Source organism: Monodon monoceros, unplaced genomic scaffold, assembly GCF_005190385.1.
Source record: "Monodon monoceros isolate NGI ecotype Baffin Bay Population unplaced genomic scaffold, NGI_Narwhal_1 Super_Scaffold_14, whole genome shotgun sequence".
In the NCBI taxonomy this organism is placed as follows: Eukaryota; Metazoa; Chordata; class Mammalia; order Artiodactyla; family Monodontidae; genus Monodon; species Monodon monoceros.
This window is the reverse complement of record NW_021703770.1, coordinates 34,374,320-34,394,184: the sequence shown is the minus strand read 5'-3', so window position 1 is coordinate 34,394,184 and position 19,865 is coordinate 34,374,320. Positions and strand designations below refer to the sequence as shown.

General features: G+C 32.7%; 1 protein-coding gene across 5 annotated transcripts in view; it reads left to right on the top strand.

The window, feature by feature from the left end:
* The window catches only part of VPS13B (vacuolar protein sorting 13 homolog B), a 778,183-nt gene that overhangs the window by 377,124 nt on the left and 381,194 nt on the right, over nucleotides 1–19,865 (top strand). For all 5 annotated transcript variants that reach the window (XM_029222782.1, XM_029222780.1, XM_029222779.1 and 2 more), the window contains 2 exons: nucleotides 4,896–5,099; nucleotides 19,552–19,723. In XM_029222782.1, coding sequence (XP_029078615.1) covers nucleotides 4,896–5,099; nucleotides 19,552–19,723 — 376 coding nt within the window. The remainder of the gene's footprint in view (nucleotides 1–4,895; nucleotides 5,100–19,551; nucleotides 19,724–19,865) is intronic.

The window sequence follows — 19,865 nt, the reverse complement described above, 5'->3', positions numbered from 1 at the left end:
ATAAAGAGCATATCTTGAAGGTATCATGAGAAAAAAATGACACATTACATGCAAGAGAACCAAGATTTTGTTAGCTTACTTCTCATAAGAAACTGTAGTGGTCAAAAGAACAACATCTTTAAATCGTGAAAATTAAGAAAATTAAAAGCCTCTCAACCCAAAATTCTAAGTAAAAAAATATATAACATTTATGAATGAAGACAAAATAAAGACATTTTTCGTGTGAAAGAATCTGTCACCAGTAGGACTGCACTACAAGAAATCCTAAAGGAAATCCTTCATGCTGAAGGGAAATGAAACCAGGTGTTTGAGCAACTTTTCAAATGTTTATTGGCTGTTGAGTTTGCTCTTTTGTGAATTGACAGTTCATGTTGTTTACATTAATTTGTATTTTCCTGATTATTAATAAGGATGAACAGATTTTTCAGTGTTTATTGGCCAGTGAATTTGCTTTTTTATGGTTGATATTTCATATCATTTACTTAATTTTTCTATTAAATTTCTTAGCAATTTGAAGAGCCTCCCTTATATTCTATAAATACAAACCCTGTATCTGTAATGCAGTTATTTGCCTTTAAACTTTATGGCATCTTTGGCCAAAAACGTTTAATCTTCCTTAGTGAAATATATCTATATGTCTCTTTTTATTTTCTGGGTGTCCTGCCTTATAGTGTATCGTGGGCCCAAATATCCATGTGCATATAAGTTCCTAAAATTTCTTTTACTATTTTTATTTTTCCTTTTAAGATTAATGACCCAAAATAAACCTCTTTCGTGTGAGTGGTTTCTCACTGATTAATCTGGGGGCTTTTTTGTTTCTTATTTGTGTTTTTTGTGAAGTACTTCTTATCCTTTTTTGTGCCATGGACTTCTTTGAGAATGTTATAAAAGCCTTTTCCCCAGAACAATGTATATGCCCACTAAATTTCACATACACTGTCAGAAGCTTTATGAACTTTGGATTATAGCCAGCGTATAAGCTTGATTCCATTCAAGTAATTCCTACTTCAGTACCATTCTTTTGTTTATTCGTTAGAGTGACGTCAGAAGTGTTTGCTCTTGTAAGCAATTAATTTGGTTCATTATTGCTCAGAGCCCTCAAGTAGTTTATATAGTCTAAAATATAGTGCAAGCTCTATATGTAGGGCAGGCCTAGACCAAATTTATTGTCATGTCTGACATTGTTGTAGATCTCTGTATCAACTATAGAGACCTAAATCGCTGTGTCAGTTCCTGGAACTCACTGCCATTAAAAGCCTTAGATGCTGTAAGTATTTAACCTGGTTGAATATTCAGAGAATTTGTTCCTAGGAGTGATTTGCACCAACCTTGCCTTTTATCTTAAGTGTTTTACTAAAGTTACCCAATTCCCTTTAATGTCTTTAGGCAATAGTCTCTCAGACCTTAAAAATTGTGTTCATTCCAAAATTAAATGAATCTTCTTTAATAAGGAATCTTCTTTAATATAATAAAATTTTAATTTTCCCCCTACCAATAAATTGAAACATTTTGTCTACCTATAAGGCATTCCCCAAAACATAAAAGTATCTTTGCATTTTTGGGTTTTAAGTTGTAAAACTAGAGAAATAATGTTTTTTATGCTCCTTTTCTATCCATTTTGTCATAGTTTTTATTGCTGTAAGTTCAGTTTTCACCAAGCTAATGGAATTTGGCATTACTGTCTAAGAACATAAGCATTCAGTTCGGACAAAACTGGATTTGTAGTCTTAGACAAATCACCCATTTTTAATTTCTCTGAGCTCCTGATTTTTATTTTTATCTTTTAAACAAAAGTAGACTAAGTGTAATGCCCTGTATGAAAAGGATGTTTTTGTTTTTGGCAAAAACTCTTTCTTTTGAAACTGAATTTTAATGATTAGTAACAACCTGTGTGCCAAATGAAATAGCCTTTCTAAATTCATATTCACTTAGAGCTCTTTTTTGTTCAACATGGATCAGTAATTGCTTGTTGAAGTTCCATTCCTGCTTGGTTTCCATTGACATTGTATATCCATGGTTTTTCTTCTTCATGTCTACCTTTCTATTTTCTCTTCTATCTGACTCTCCTAATATGCTGCAAAACTTGTCATGGCCCCTTTGTCATGTCTTGTTCATTTCCTGTACTTGGCTATTGCTCTTGGTATTCTTATGACTGGAATGGCTTTTTGCACCCACTTAAATCCTATCTATCCTTCAAGAATGTATTTCCTTGAGGTTTGTCTCAGCCTCTCCAGTCCAATTAAGCCTTCTTTCTGATTGGTTATAAGATTAAATGAGAAAATGTATGTGCAGTTAATTTTTCAACAATAAAATATTACTTTTTAATATTTAATATCTTGCATATCCAATCAGTATTTGATATGCAAAATATTATTGATATTCAATCACCTTCATACATAACCCATATAAAGCTGCCTCACGTGGTGCTCATTTTTTAGAGATCTTTTTAAAAAGTTTTATTGGGGTTGACATAAATACAATAAACTGCACATGTTTAGATTATCTAATTTGATAAGGTTTGACTATGTATACCCATGAAATCATCTTCACAATCAAGATAATGCATTAATCCATCATCCTCAAAAGTTTCTTTGTGCCCCTTTGTAATCCTTCCTTTTACTCCTCCCCCAATCCCAGGCAATCACTGATACTGTCATTATTGATTAATTTTCATTTGCTAGTATTCTGTATAAATGGAATCATACAGTTTGCGTTCTCTCTCTCTCTCTCTCTCTCTCTCGCCTAGCTTCCTTGATTCAGCATAATAATTTTGGGGTTAATCCTTGGTTTTGCATGAATCTCTAATTTATTTTTATTGCTAAGTATTCTGTTGTATTGTTGGTTAACTTATTGGTTAACATTTGAGATTTTTTCCAGTTTTAGACTATTACAAATAAAACTTCTATGAACATTTTTATATAGGTCTTTGTGTGGACATAGATTTTAATTCTTCTTGGGGAAACACTTAGGAAATGGCTCATTCACATTGTAGGTATATGTTTTTTTCAGAAATGGCCAAACTGTATTCTAAATTTTGCATTCCATCAGAGTAAATGAGAGTTTTAGCTGCTTGCATCTTTACTGATACTTGGTCTGGTTATGCTTTTTAATTTCAGACGTCTTAATAGGTGGGTAGTGGTAGCTCATTGTGGCTTTAGTTGGCATGGTTTTCAGTACCATCCTTCAGCTTGAAGGATAAGAGTTGAACATTTATCTTCAGCATTTTTGCCCTATTTTTTAAAACCTCTGAATTTGTGAAGTCTGGATTCTGTGATAGCAGCTTTCTTCTTTGAAAATAATAATACGTTTAAAGTTTATGTCAGTGTTTGCTTGGCATGCTGAATACACAGTGTACTTGGTGACATTCATATACAATTTTTTAATGGTAACGGTTAAAGGAAACCAGAAGTAGTGACAATAAAAGCGGCATCAATTCTCTTAGGTAAATAAACCTTATGCCTTTGAAAGTATTTAGAAACTGTTTATGCTTTCCTTATTTGTCAGTTCTAATTGTTTAAGAAAAAGTAAAATAATCTTTTTAAAAATTTGGTTTGGAACAAAATGGTTTCTTTTTAGAAAACACTCATGATTATGAAAGACAAAAGAATATGAACTAAAATTTTTCTAAGAGCTTTTTTGTAGGATCTCTAGCCATTAGATTTTTTTTTAAACAAAAAGAGCTATAACCTGAGGTTTGAGATTTCATCACACAAAAAGCAGGAGAAAACTGTAACCCATATACTGTTTTATATCAAATAAGGATTGACAACACTGTTTTTAGGCATCTGTTCTGCCCACATAAGAAGCCAGCTTTATCATCTGGATGTGTCCTGGGGCTGAAACTTCTTATAAATATGAGAATTTCTTTCTTTCTTTTTTTTTTTTTTTTTAATGGCAAGCAGAATATGGTATCCAGCTGTGGATTTGCTTATACATTGTGTTTGCATTTTTCCCCCTAGGCTTGTTTTATACAGTATATGGCAATATGTTGTCATACAGATTCCATGATTAATGCTTATTTATGAAATCTTATGTAAATATCTTAGAACTTAGTCAAACAACGTGCAAGTTAAACAATTTTTTTTTCTGAATATTGGAATGACAAATCTGAGGGGAATAGTAGGTTGGATAGTTTATGTTCTTTATCTATAGAAAAGTCTCATATGTAACATTTTCCTTTTACTATTCTGTGTTATATCTTTCTTTTTTACTTTATTTTGCTGGGCAAGAAATCCAATTTCAGATTTATTCTTCAGAAAACAGAGAAAGTTTAAATGTGTAAATAATTTAGAAATAAGAATGGTAATTATTTCATGTATAACTAAATAATCATGTTTACTAGGATATATTTGACTTCTAATTTTGATCCTGACCTCTGTTTAAAAGGCATTTCTTTGTGGTTGTTCTATTAGTCATATATTAAAAGAAATCTACTGTACCATAATAAGCTGTTTTATTAGCATTATTTTATTAGCATTATTTTCCCACAGAAATGCTAGATTGCTTATAAAATATGAAAATGTGACTATGTGGCAAATTAAAAGTATGAATAAATTAATTATATTTCTCAAATTCAATTCATGATAAAATGTTTAATATTGTACATTTTTATATGAATTATTTTTCTCTATATCTCATCAGAATTGTGGTATCATGACAAAATAGTCATGATCATATATATAATAATTACAGTATATATAATATATAATAATTATATATCACAGATTATAGGTTATGATATAATACCATGATCAGTGATACAATGATAGATTTTTGTTTCATATATTCTTATTTCCCTGGACTTGTTTTCATTTTCTCACATTTAATATTTTAGTCAGTTGTGACCAGAAGTTGAAAGATTTGTTTTTCCTTTTTATTTTTTCCCTTCTGCTTAGGTGCAGCTCTTATATGAGCTAACTGATACCATGAATGAAGTCTGGAATAAGATTCAGAAGAGAGGCAGTCTCAGTTCTTTTTCAGCTTATCCGGAGTCCATAGTGGGGCCTGTCCCTAGTTCTCCAGTTAGAAGCAGTATAGGCACAGCTCCTCCAGATACCAGCACATGTAGCCCATCTGCTGACATTGGAACTACTACTGAGGTAAGTGTTTTTGAAAAATTCTGTTACTAAATGAAGGGTGGTATATATACCACAGAGTTCTGTATCAGGATTGAGAATGAAGATGACCATACCTCTCTGGAAGCTAGTGAGTTTAAAAGGTTCGTGAGGAGCTATGGTAGCAGTGGCTGTGTATTACTGTTTCTTTTAGGTCCAAGTATTTTAATCACTTTTAGTAGTTAGTGGGGTAGTTCAGGACAGTAGGGGTTCTGTGAAATGGCAAAAACTGAGACAGTAAATGTATGGTTCCTCAGAAGTATGGAAATGTGTAGAAGCTGATACAAAAGAGGCTCAGAACCAGAGTGCCTTTGTTATCTTTAGGTTAGTGATTTTTCAGTCTTGTCTGACCCAAAGTTCTCTCCTCTTCCTTCTGATCATAGAAGCCTTTCTTTTCATTTTTAACACCATAACTTCACCCAATGTGCCAGTACCCCTTTTAATAACAAATGTTTTATAAAGCCCCCTTTACTATCCTGAAATGAAAATAAACATAATATGACCTACATATACATATAATTTCAAAAATATCTAGTATTTTGAATAAAATATAAAGGAGTAAAGGAAATTAATTTAAGGTATAGTAATTATTAATATATAAATGCTCAGGCATGGTTACATTAGAAGTTGTAATGAAGTAGCCAGGTACATAGAATTACTGTGAGCGTGCCTGCCGCATATAGACTTGTGCAGGTCTTTGTTAAATACCACAAGTTGGTACTGTTGTTGTTGCTGTGATTTCCTGAGGTAATGGCAAACTTGATAAAGTTTCAAACAAAAGTTTTTATTCTTTTCATTTCAGTAGTTGCATTTCTGGAACTCTTAATAAATAAAATCATGCATAAATGCAAAAATATTGTGTTTAGATTTAAAACAGAATTCAGTTTTATGCTCAAATGTTGACTTATAAGCAGGATTTTTACCTACTTCAATGTCTGTAAGATAGTTTTCATTTTTCAGGACAGTCCTATATATCATAGGACCTCTTGATACCCTAACTGCTAACCCTTAAATTCCAGTAGTGACACCCAATCATTGAGTCAACCAAAAATGCCCTAATACATTTCTGAAACACCCCATAGAGGCTTACCACTGAGAACTACTGTAATATAATAGAGGTAGAAGTTATGTTTTTGTTTTTGCATAAACACATGCTGGAGTAGATCTGTTTGACCCCTGCATAAATAATTTCTCTATCCCTGCTCATTCCAAATCTTAAGAAACACAATGACCTAAGTGATAGGATTACTTTTTTCCCCCCAAATGAAAATCTAGGAATGTGTCCTTATGGAGTCAACGGGACATATCCTTTTAGGGTAAAAACAGTGAATCCTTTCTTGGAGATTCTTAATATTGTTAGAATACAAAAGCTCTTGCAGTAAAGAAAACTTTGACTTTCTTCAATGCAGTACTCTCCAAACTCATTTAACCAAAGACCCCTTTATCATAGCCTACATGTTAACATTGCACAAAATACACTTTGTGAAATACTTTGGTAGAGTAATCAAAGCTTGGGGTGATACACTGCTAAACAAAGCTAGTACAAGTGAAATTGATAAATGAAGTTAAATATTGTGGACATTTGGCAGAAAGGAGAGTGTTTCATTAAACAGTTGTTCACTAAGTACTGTATTCATTGGAACGTCAAGATGAAAATGAGTACCTATCTTGGGAGTAGTCTTTTAGAAAGAAATATTTAAGAAAACATTGCAAGCCCAGAAAAGACAGGGCTCATGTGGAATGGTCACACCTGTTGGTCATACATCTAGAGCCTGCCATTCACACAAGTACAGATTGAATGGTACTTTCTAGAATTGTGTAGTGTCCAACCTATACAGAAGGACATGGTGACCCTGATTATAAGATGTAATAGAGATGAGCATGCCTTGCAATTATAGAGAAATTATTAACAAATTCATTCTGTGAGATCTGTAGGTATTTTACAAAGGCAGTAACATATGAGATGGATCTTTAAAAGTGAAAAAGACATTAGTATCAATTTTGTTTTAGTAGGTATATAATAAATGTGGTAGACTAGAAGAATGGTGAGGAAGTTAAGAAAGGGAGAGATTAACAAAGGGAGAGATTTTCTCAGTCACTTAAAAAAATTAATTCTGATTTCAAAAATAAGTTCCTTACATGACTGCAATTAATTTAAACTTAGAATGTTGAGGATTTTTTTCTGATTGGGTTATAAAGATAAATAATGAAAATGCTTCTAGTGGATTAGTTTTGTATTAGGTATGGATTTAATCTGATCTGTGTGAAAAAGATCTGAAAGTGAAAGAATCTTAATGCAGAATATTCACATTAATATTCCAGAAAGACCATATAAAGCAGCTTACATAAGGTAACAGAGTTATGGGGGAAAATGTGGTAAATATTTTCAAAATGTACCCTCTTTTGTTTATGTAGTGTGGTTAAGAAAAGAAAGAGGTGAGTGATTGCTAGCAGTCCAGTATGGATTTGAAACCCACAATCACTTGAGAAGCTTGTTCGCTGAGAAATATCTTAAAATAATTTAGGTTTGTTTTCCATAAAGGGCAGGAAGATTTTTGTGTAGACAATTTTGATATGGTGATCAATGTTAAGACTTTGATTTAACTTTACAAATTAGGAGGTGTTCATGTATTGAACACTTCATGTTTAATTTCTCTTCTTGCTCTCAAGAAAATATTTATGTGGAGATCAAGATTAACTATGTTTGCATCTGAGTTTAAATTTACCTCTTTGAGAATTAGCCAGTAAATGATGACATCAGAAAATATAGTCATTGTTTTCTCCTTTTGTATGAATGCTTCATCTATGATTAAATCTGTGGTCGTTTAATTCATCCAGAAGTCAGAATTTGTGCTCAGGCTTTCATTTCACATTTCCTTTTGTTTATAGTGCTGGTAAAATTGTGTGTAATGACCTTTGTAATTTTTATTCCTTTTGTTTTGAGTTCCAACATGGTAGATATGTTACTGTGATCCTTTGAATTCCATTTAAAAAATGTTTTTCTAATTTTCATGAAGTTTCCTGTATATTTAAATGTGTTACTGACTGAATGGAGATAAAGCCGTGTCCTCTTACTGGAGAAACTACTTAATGAATGGGGCTAGGGAGGACAGTGTGGAGAGGTTATGCATGTATTTTGTTATAATCCACAATAGGCCTTTATGCCTATTTGACCTGGCATTCCCAGGAAGCTCTAGCATCCCTTTGCTCTTGCTAATCATTGACTAATAATCTTTTGATTATAAGAAGACATTCTGTGGACAACACTATCATGTAAGCAACAGAACTGTCTGCATACAAATTTAAATATATGGTATATGATAATCTCTAGGTCCATCCATGTTGCTGCAAATGACATTATTTCATTTTTTATGGCTGAGTAATATTCCATTGTGTATATACTACATCTTCTTTATCTATTCATTTGTTGATTTAGGTTTCTTCCATGCCTTGGCTATTATAAATAATGCTGCTATGAACATTGGGATGCATGTATCTTTTCAAATTAGAGTTTTCTCCAGAGAAGTGCCCAGGAGTGGGATTGCAGTGAGACCTAGAGATTACCATATTAAGTGAAGTAAGTCAGACAGAGAAAGACAAATATCATATGACATCACTTACATGTGGAATCTAAAAAAAATGATAGAAATGAACTTATTTACAAAACGGAAATAGACTCACAGAGATAGAAAGCAAACTTATGGTTACTAAAGGGGATGGGGGGGGAGATAAATTAGGAGTTTGGGATTAACATCTACACACTACTGTATATAAAATAGTGAACAACAGGGACCTACTGTATAGCACAGGGAACTATACTCAATACCTTGTAATAATCTATAATGGAAAACTGAGTCTGTAATGACTCAGTTCCCAGTCGTTACCCTGACTTTGTGTTTCCTCTTCATTTCTGACATCTTGAGATTTCCCTTTATTTATTTCAAGTTTAACTATTATATTAGTTAGAAAAAGATGACATTCTCTTAAGGACAAAGGTGTTGACTGGGAAGGGAAACCACAGGAGATAGTACAGTACCTGGAGCTAGTAACGCTGGGATGTTTTTGCCATAAATAGGTTTACGGGCAGGGAGAACAGGGAATAATACTGACTTCATTCTCCTCCCTCCTTTCTATCTCCTGCCATGTTCCTCATTAGCTGAAAATGACCAGAAACCAGAGGACAAGAATATTTGTACATATTGTTTGCATAGATTAGCCTCCCAGGTAGAGAGGGTATTAATGATTGAAGAGTAGGTCTGCAAGACCAAAGAAAAGATACACAGCACTTTAATGTATTAAAACAAATTCTTGTGTTTTATCTAGAATTTCAGTGCTTTTGTAGTAGAAAAGGAAAACATTCATTTCAACTTAGTGTGCCATGTTACTTGAATTTAAATTTCTTTAACATCATTGAGTACTAAGAACTAGTCTTTGGAATCTTTGTTTTTCTCATTCTGCCTTGTACATATTATATTAGATTCGCAATATTATTGGTAACTTTTTTTGCTAAATTTTTTTTATTGTGGTAAAATATAAGTTACATAAAATTTATCATTTTAACCATTTTTATATGTACAATTTTGTGGCATTAAATGAATAATCTCAGTGTTGCACAGCCATAACGACTATCCATTTCCAAAACTATTTCATCATTTCAAACAAAAACTCTTTTCCCATGAAACAGTGACTCCCCATCCTCCCAACCCCATCCCTGGTAACCTCTACTGTACTTTCTGTCTCTGTGAATTTGCCTATTCTGGGTATCTCATATAAGAGGAATCGTAAGTATTCATTTAGCTTATTTCATTTAGTATAATGTTTTAGAGATTCATCCAGGTAGTAAGAAGAATGTTTTATACATCATCCATGTATAAGAATTTCAATGCCTTCTATGGCTGAGTGTTACTCCATTTGTGTATATAGCATACTTTTTTTATCCATTGATCTGTTGATGGACGTCTGGGTTATTTGCTCCTTTTGGCTATTACGAATAACGCTACTATGAACATTGCTGAATAAAGGTTGATTAACTCTTAATGAAGTAATTTTTCCCTGAAGATATTATATGCATTTTATATGACTTGTGCCTGACAAACCATTTCAAAACTAATACCAGAAATGCTATTTTAATTTTTCTTTACCTGTTGAAATATTGGGTTGGCCAAAAAGTTCGTTTGGGTTTTTCCATAAGATATTATAAAAAACCCGAAAAAACTTTTTGGCCAGCTCTATATGTTGATAACTGAGTTATTTGGTATAGAAATTAGGGGGTAGAGGAAAGTGAATGCAGAATCATTAAATATACTTTATTTAGTACTGATTTTCTTACTCAGAAGAGCACATTTCTGTCATTTTAATGAGATTTGCTTAGTACCAGCATGAATGGTATAGAATTAAAATGGCATTTAATATTATCCCTAAATGTATTCAAGCATATTTCAAAGTTTTGCCAAAAAATGTGGTACTAAAGGGAAAAAAGTGAAAATTAGAAGTCGTTTATTTAGTTTCCCTAGTAACCTTGCAAACAGAAAAATAGAATGCTAGTAATTTATTTTCTCTAAGGTGTATTTTTTTTTTCTCCTGGGGAAAACTAGCTAAATTCTGTGTGCTGCTTCCCACTTTTTGTCATAGACTCTCTACTTTGTCAGCTTTAAGAATTGCCTTCCTCTGACTTTGGTATAATAATTTTGCAGAGCTTGACAAGTGAGAAAGATGTTTCTCTTAATTCCATCAATTTACAGCTATACTATTGAAAGGGATTGTTGGAAGATCATTTACTAGAAAATTGAGATGCAGTGACTTGAAGTTAGTGTCACACGAAGTAGGGACTGGTCCAGCTCATCTGAGTGTGATTCTAAGTTAATGGAATCTATAGAAGTCACTTTGGAATCAGACAACTTGAGTTTTTAATCTCTGCAGTTTATGATCACATTATTTAACCTCTGTGATTTAGTTTCATCATCTCTAAAAGTGGGGATAATGTTAATATTCATCTCAATATGTTAGTACAAATATTAACTGAGCATGTATAGTTTGTCCATATACTCTATGAATGTGGCTCATTCCTCTATTTGTATTTTCTTTAATTTCAATAAGATTTTAGTTTTCTTTTTAGAAATCTTGACCATTTTGTTATAGGAGTACACTTATTTGGCACTTTTATTTAGCACTTTTATTCAGTTGATACGATTATATATTCAGTACTTGTTTCTTCTTTATTCCTTTAAGGTGACTAGTAACTTTGGTTGATTTTCAAATATTAAGCTGATCTTGTGTTTCTGGAACAAACCCAGCTTAGATGTAATATATTTTCCTTTTCATATCTTGCTGGATTGTGTTTGCTAATATTTAGGGTTTTGGTATCATAGTCATGAGTGATACTGGCCTTTAACTTTTCTTTTACATAATATCTTTGTTGTATTTTGGTATCATGATCACACTGTCTTCACAAAATGATATGAGAAGTGTTCCCCCTTGTTTTATTATCTAGAAAAATATGTTTTGTGCGGAAATTCTCACAGTCACTGTATATTCCCATGATAATCAACAAGGTAATCCTAATTGAAAAGGCACTTGTGTGTAACACATACCTCATCCAAACTGGGTCTTAGTTTAGGCATTCTTTGCATATAGAAGAAGTTTTAACTTAGAAGATTATTAGAAAAGAGGTAAGGACTGGATAGACAAAATACACTAATGTCATCATCATAAAGGGAATATAGGCAAGCATCTTGTTCCAGGTTCCCAACTCCAACAATGGTATTGCTGTATTCCTAGAAAATGAATTTTATACTACTCATTATTGATAAAGTAATACTTAATGGTAAAATAAAGATGTTTTATGGCGTTCTGATAGCCCAGGCTGTATAAAATGAAACTAATAAACATAATTTTTATAGATGCTAAACAAATACACTGTCTTTTGATACTGTGCAATTATGACTTTATGTCCCAGTTAATGTTTTTATGTCAAATGTTTTATTCTGGTAAAATATACACAACATAAAATTACCTTTTTAAACCATTTTTAAGAGTACCCTTCTGTGACATTAAGTACATTCACATTGTTGTGCAACCATCACCGTCAACCATCTCCAAAACTTTTTAAACTTTTCCCAGCTGAAATGTGGTACCTGTTAAACAATAACTTCCCATTTTAACATTAAGTCTTCTGATCCATGAACATGGGACATTTCTCCATTTGTTTGTGTCTTCTTCTATTTCTATTAGCAATATTTTATAGTCTTTCACTTCCTTGGTTAAGTTTATTCCTAAGTATTCTATTCTTTTTGATGCTATTATAAACAGAATTGTTTTATTAATTTCCTTTTCTGATTGTTCACTGTTATTGTGCAAAAACACAGATGTGGGTTTGTATCTTGCTGAATTCGTTTATTCTAAAATTTTTTGTTGTTGAATCTTTAGCATTTTCTACATATAAGGTCATGTTGTCTGCAAACAGAGATCATTTTGCTTTTTTCCCTTTCCAATTTTGTTGCTTTTAACTTCTTTTTCTTGCCTAATTGCTGTGGCTAAGACTTCCAGTAATATGTTGAATAAATATTTCACTTAACTTTTTAAATATTAGGCAATATTTTCAAGTTGAACATAATTTTCTTTTTTGATAATAATTTTCTGTTAAGGAAACCTTCTAGCATGTTACAGCACTAACAGATTTTGTTCAAATAGCAAAAGACGTATTGAAAATTTGACACTGTTACTTTTTCTGTTCCCACGTTAGTTGTACTTTTATACTATTCTTTTCATCTGCAATAAGTGTTAAGTCAAACATTATGGGTTGGAGGTAAAATGATTTACACTGAGAGGTTTATATTGGTTTAGAAGTAATAGTGTTAAATAATGATTATACTGTTTCAATGCCATACTGGATGTGAACTATAAACTTTCTATTATCACCCGTCACCTATTATATTTATCATCATAGGATAACCCTAATTTGAGTAACCAGTACGTACTCTGTACCAAACAATAGTGCTTGGTACAGAGTAGGTTTTAAACACATTGTTCTTTAATATATGGATGTTAAACAATTTGGGAAGTCAACTCACTTTGACGAAATTAAATCTGATTTATTATAGTACAGGGCATAGAGATGTATATATTCATTGTCACTACAAATATATTTTGATATGAATTCATAAAAGCATATATTGAGTTCATTTTTTCTGTTTTTATGTCTTTTGTTGTTTTAAACATAATTCTTTTATATTATTTATCAGATCTGTTATCTGAATTTCTTGAGATTCTAATCCTACTGTTGTATTCTTAACCCTTGCTCTTAGTAGACTGTTTCTTTATGTGTTATGTGCTCTTCTATTGGGAGTTCTTCACTAGTGCGACTTTATGAGACTCTTGCATAGTGTATGAGGGCCTGTTCCCCAATAGGGATTTTCTGTGTTTCCTTCTCTGAGGGACTCCAAGGGCCATCACTAGCCTGGGACCCCTTTACTGTTAATTTCGTAGCTAGATGTTTCTTGAAACATTTCGGTAGTATGAAATCAAGCCCTCAAACCTGCATGTAACCCAGAGATGTGTTTAAAAAGTCTCAAGGGTAACGTTTTTCCACTACTTAGGCTAAGATAGATATTTCTTTTTTCTTGGGTTTATTCTGTTGTTTTTCTAATTTCTTAAATTGGATACTTAGCTTAATAATATTCAGCTTTTAAAAAAAATTAAGCATTTTAGTCCTTTATCTTTAGCAGAATTTATAATATTTAACTTCGGGGATGGATATGTGTATACACCTAATATATAGGTACACTGGGAAATTTAGCCCATCACTGCATTGCTGCTTCCCAGAGAAAATTCTGTATTACATAGAAGGGTGAGCAAAAATTTTGGTATAAAACAAGATGTCTCTGGCATGCTAATTCTTATCATAGACCCAAAGTAAGGCTTTACCTGTCCACTTGTAGAACATATTTCACTGTATTTCAGCTAGTTAAGGTTGTCAAAAATTTGTGTTCAGGGAGATGTTCAGGAAAGTGAAACACTATATAATCATGTTCATTGAAATATTTATGCCATTTTGCTTACAAGATAGCCCAACAATAAAAACTGCCTTTGAAAGTGCTAACATTTTGATGATTTGTTTTAATAACAAGTGAACAAAGCAAATAGATACACAATACACAAATACATACACATTAACATATTTCCCTTATAAGGTCAAGTACATAAACTGTTAAGTCTTTTTTTTTTTTTTTGCGGTACGCGGGCCTCTCACTGTTGTGGCCTCTCCCGCTGCGGAGCACAGGCTCCAGAAGCGCAGGCTCAGCGGCCATGGCTCACGGGCCCAGCCGCTCCGCGGCATGTGGGATCCTCCCGGACCGGGTCACGAGCCCGTGTCCCCTGCGTCGGCAGGCGGACTCTCAACCACTGCGCCACCAGGGAAGCCCTGTTAAGTCTTTTGGAAGCTGTTCTAATTATATAAAATATTATTTTGAACTTCTGGATTTTCAGTACATTCCATAAAGGTCATGTAGGAAGGACAATTATTATGGATAGCTATATTGTGTTGATGAAATTAAATCCCTCCAATTAAGTTGTGATTTTAGGCAAACCATTAAGCATTTTTTCATTTTAACTTCTTGTATATATGTATAATGTCTTTGATAATGTCATCCTTATTCACAGCATTTTAAAGAAATAATTTTAAAGCTTTAGAAAAATATAAAATGCTGAATGAATGCTAGAATATTGATTTATAACTCAGCCTAAGGTAAAAATTGACAGATTAACCAACAATGTTGGGAGGTTAGAGGGTCATGGCAAAATTCGAGTTGCATATTTTATTGATTCTGGAATTAAAATTACTTCAGCAGCCTAGTTCTCAAAAAAAATCCAGTATGTGCTGTATTGTATAGCATGGAATATTGCCAGTATTTTATAATAACTTTAAATGCAGTGTAATCTATAAAATATTGAATCACTCTATTGTACACCTGAAATTAATATAGTATTGTAAATCAACTATACTTCAATTATAAATATATATATTTCCAGAAAACAATCCAGCATGAAGTCGTTCATTTCTTAGTCCCCAGTAATTATTTAAAATGCATTTATTTTCAATTAAATCCAAAGTGAAAATTTGGGGGGAAAAATGAATGAAGGTGGTCAAAAGGTACAAATTTCCAGTTATAAAATAAATAAGCCCTAGTGTTGTAATGTATGCCATGGTGACTGAAGTTAATAATATTGTATATTTGAAAGTTGCTAAGAGAGTCGATCTTAAAATTTCTCATCACAAGAAAAAACAATTTATGACTGTGTGACAATGGATGTTAACTAGACTTACTATGATCATTTCACAATATATATAAATATCAAATCATTATGTTTTATACCTGAAACTATTATAATATTATATGTCAATTGTATCTCAAAAAAAAAAAAGTGAAGTTGTTTGGCATCAACTGCTATAGCAAAACTATTGTCAGTTTTTCAGGGATTTAAGTGCAGTTAACCTAAGCAGCAATCTACCTCAAATTATTATTCTAGACAACCTTTTAGAAAGTAAGTTTAGTTTGAACTTTTTTACTCAGTTGATATTTTAAGGCTGTCTCTTAATAGTTTTAAATCTCTTCCTCAAAATAGACTTATTTCATTAAATATTTATCTTTAAATGATTTTATCTTCAACATTTAGGGAGAAACTTTTATTCAAAATGTAGAAATCTTAGCATTTAGATTATCATCTAATTAATTGAGTAGCTGTTGAAAGAACATACGTATATAATACATATATCAAAGCAGGTTATTGTTTAGCCTTCACATATGAATCAACACAATATTTTGTTGTCATGCTTTTCTTATTTCAAAATAATCATGCTGGAAAATGTCTCTAATTTGTCAATTATTGGCTTATTTTTTTATGCAAATAGTTTTATTGCATAAATATAACCTATTTATCTGAGGTCACCTTACGTTTGTTGTGCTTATTTATATTATGTATCTGTATGTTTAAATTTCTAATTAATATTTGCATTCCAAAAGTCCATAAAATTTAAAAACACTGTTTAAGGTATTTGTTGCTGAGTTGGGTAAGAACTATTATTGTTAAATTATTTCGACAATAAAGAATTCACCATAAATGAATCTAGTTTAAAAACGTATGCTCTTAACAGTTGCTTGTGTTAAGTAGAAGAGAAGTATTTGCTTATATGATCCTTGGATGACTTATACTTTAAACTACGAGTAATTCTTTTTATGTTGACATGTTGATAAGGAGCAGTATACTTTTCAGTGGATATAGCTCTAGCTTCCTGAATATCGATCTCAGTGGTGCTAGAAGGGGAAATATGAGTGGCAGGCTTAAGTAGTGAGCTTAAAAACAGTTATTCGTTTTTCCCACCCTTCACATTGAAATGGTGAGAGCAAAGGTAGTGGAAACCACAGCAGTCCACTTGTTATCGTTGACTTAAGTACAAACAGCAGTGGAAGTGTTTAGACCTTTGGGAAGTTTTGTGATTGAAAAAGAATGCTGGAGTTATTTTGATAAGGGAGAGTAGCAGTGTGGCCAAAAGTATGATCATCCCTGAGCTCTGAAGCAGGCCAAGGATGAAGGGCTGAAGTGTTTGCTCTTCCAGATGAACAAAGATAAATTCAGCTAGCATAATAAACTCAGTATTTTGGTCAATTTGCGACAAAATGGTGAAAGAATTGAACTGTATATTTTAGACCTTGGCTAAAGAGGTGTGGGAAAATAGTTCAGCGTCTCCAATTCTGGCTCAATTTTTGCTATAGATTTAGAAATAGAGCAGAAAATTAATGCACAAACATATTTAACAATACCGCACCAAGTGTTGTAAATCCAAAATGAAAATTGAAACTGCATGAAGAAGGAGAGTAAAACTTTTTCTCAGGAGTGCTTGCTTATTAAATTTGAAGCCACAGTTTTCTTAGCATTCCTACTAAGTATACTTAATAGTGTTAAAAATCAAGGTTTCATTGATTTGAGATGGTCTTTTCCCTACAATTTCCATTCTTGGGATTATAATGTTCTTCTAAGTGTTGGAGGGAGAATTTAATTTATGAATTCTTCTGCTCTAAGGCCCAATCCATAGAGAAAGGCATACTGACTACATTATGCTGTCTTTTATTGAATTTGACTTTCTAAAATGTATCTTTTTCTGGGATTAGTTTGTGCTTTTCATTAGATGTGTTACTTTAGACAGCTAACCAGAAACCTGAATTTTTATATAGCTTCTCAAATTCTAGGAATTTCAATTTTAGCAGATTTAGGGCCACTTAGTTTTGGAAAAGCATTTAGATGAAAACATCACGAGCAGTGAGCTTTCTGCTTTGCTTGGTGTAATTGGAACAAAGAATGGCCATACTGTCTTCAATACATCATGCTGCCTATCAAACTAAGCTTAAGTACATATAACTAATATTTAAATATATATACATCTTTTTTTTAACATCTTTATTGGGGTATAATTGCTTTACAATGGTGTGTTAGTTTCTGCTTTATAACAAAGTGAATCAGTTATACATATACATATGTTCCCATATCTCTTCCCTCTTGCATCTCCCTCCCTCCCGCCCTCCCGATCCCACCCCTCCAGGTGGTCACAAAGCACCGAGCTGATCTCCCTGTGCTATGCGGCTGCTTCCCACTAGCTATCTGTTTTGCATTTGGTAGTGTATATATGTCCATGCCTCTCTCTCACTTTGTCACAGCTTACCCTTCCCCCTCCCCATATCCTCAAGTCCATTCTCCAGTGGGTCTGTGTCTTTATTCCTGTCTTACCCCTAGGTTCTTCATGACATTTTTTTTTCTTAAATTCCATATATATGTGTTAGCATACAGTATTTGTCTTTCTTTTTCTGACTTACTTCACTCTGTATGACAGACTCTAGGTCTATCCACCTCATTACAAATAGCTCAATTTCATTTCTTTTTATGGCTGAGTAATATTCCATTGTATATATGTGCCACATCTTCTTTATCCATTCATCCGATGATGGGCACTTAGGTTGTTTCCATCTCCGGGCTATTGTAAATAGAGCTGCAATGAACATTTTGGTACATGAATATATATATACATCTTTTAAAAAAGTAAGCATGCTCTGGTGTATTTGATCAGTTCACAGAGAATGAGTTTAGCTTCTGGAGTTTTTTTGAAGGTTTTAGATGGACAGCAAAGTTGGGATTTAAAAAACCCAAATACTTGGTAGCTAATCCTAAAAGAACAGAATACATGAGTGAGTGATCACTGTCTCTGGCACCATCTCTTCCTGCCTTTGAGACTGAAGCTGTTCATCTTCAAACCAGGATTTATTTTCACCTGCTTAAAAGATTAAAAAACAACCCAACAGACCTTTTACAGAAAGTTTATTAGTACCAAATTTAGGACCTTATACATATCCAGAATTCAGTATGTATTTGTTGAACTGAATAAGCTTATGCTCTGATGAAGGTTTGGGGCCAGCATGTATGGCAGGTTCTCTGAAGCTGCAAGATTCCCTTCTTCTGGGCTGAGGTCTGTGATCCAAGGGTTATATTCTTGGGCTTCAGCTGCCTCTTATTGGGCTGGAGATACACTCTGAAGTACATCAAATTACAAAATAATACCATCTCAAATGTGCAAAACATTGAATATTAACCTGGGAAAATTTGTTGAGCTAAGAGGTATTTATCAAAAACCTGCTCATTTTACTTACATTTTGTTTCATTGTTATCATTTTTATTGTACCTTTCTGTAGGATATGTATAATTTGCCAAATATATTTCTGTAAAGATAACCATAACACACACACACACACTCATGCTCTGTACCTCTAATTAAGAGACTTTTAACCATATAAATCATTTAAAAAATCTGTTGTCGAATCTGCTTTTAAATGTCTCCTTAATATTAAAATATGTGAGGCATGATGACTGTTTTGCTGTTTCTTAAATCATGGTGATTATGCTGTGTTTTACTATGGTTATTATATATTCATACATAAATACACCATAGCAGGGGTAGACAAACTTTTTCCATAAATGACAAGATAGTAAATATTGTAGGCTTTGTGGATCATAGCAGCTCTAAAGCAGCTACTTAACTCTGCTAATCAGTAGTCGTAGGCAATAGATAAATGAGTAGATGTGGCTGTGAGGTAGTAAGACTTTATTTCCAAAAATAGAGCCCAGTTTGGCCCTTGGCTATAGCTACTCTATAAGGAAATACTCATTGGTATGATCCTAACTCATTTAGAGGAACTGGAATGGCATGCATGTACACTGTAACTATGAAAACCATATGATCAGTGTATGCTTATATTACTGGCATTATGTATAAACATTTATATGATTTGCATTATCATATATGATAAGTTATAAGCAGTAATTGCAGATTTTAAATTATACATTTTTAGTTATTTTTATTTATGTTACAAAGTATTGTTGTTCTTCCTCATCCCAGGGAGATTCTGTACAAGCAGTTGATGATTCACCATTCTCCGATTCTGTTACCTTGGAACAAACTACAAGTAATATTGGTGGATCCAGTGGTCGTGTTAGTCTGTGGATGCAGTGGGTGCTCCCCAAAATTACTATAAAGCTCTTTGCTCCAGATCCTGAAAATAAAGGCACAGGTACAGGATTACTTTTCTACTGAAAAGATAAACTATTAAACACTATTTTTAGGAGAAATTGGAGACTTAGTTTTATTTATCATTGGCATTTAAATCAATCATTAAGTCTAACTCAAGTGATTTCTATTAGTAATACTAACAT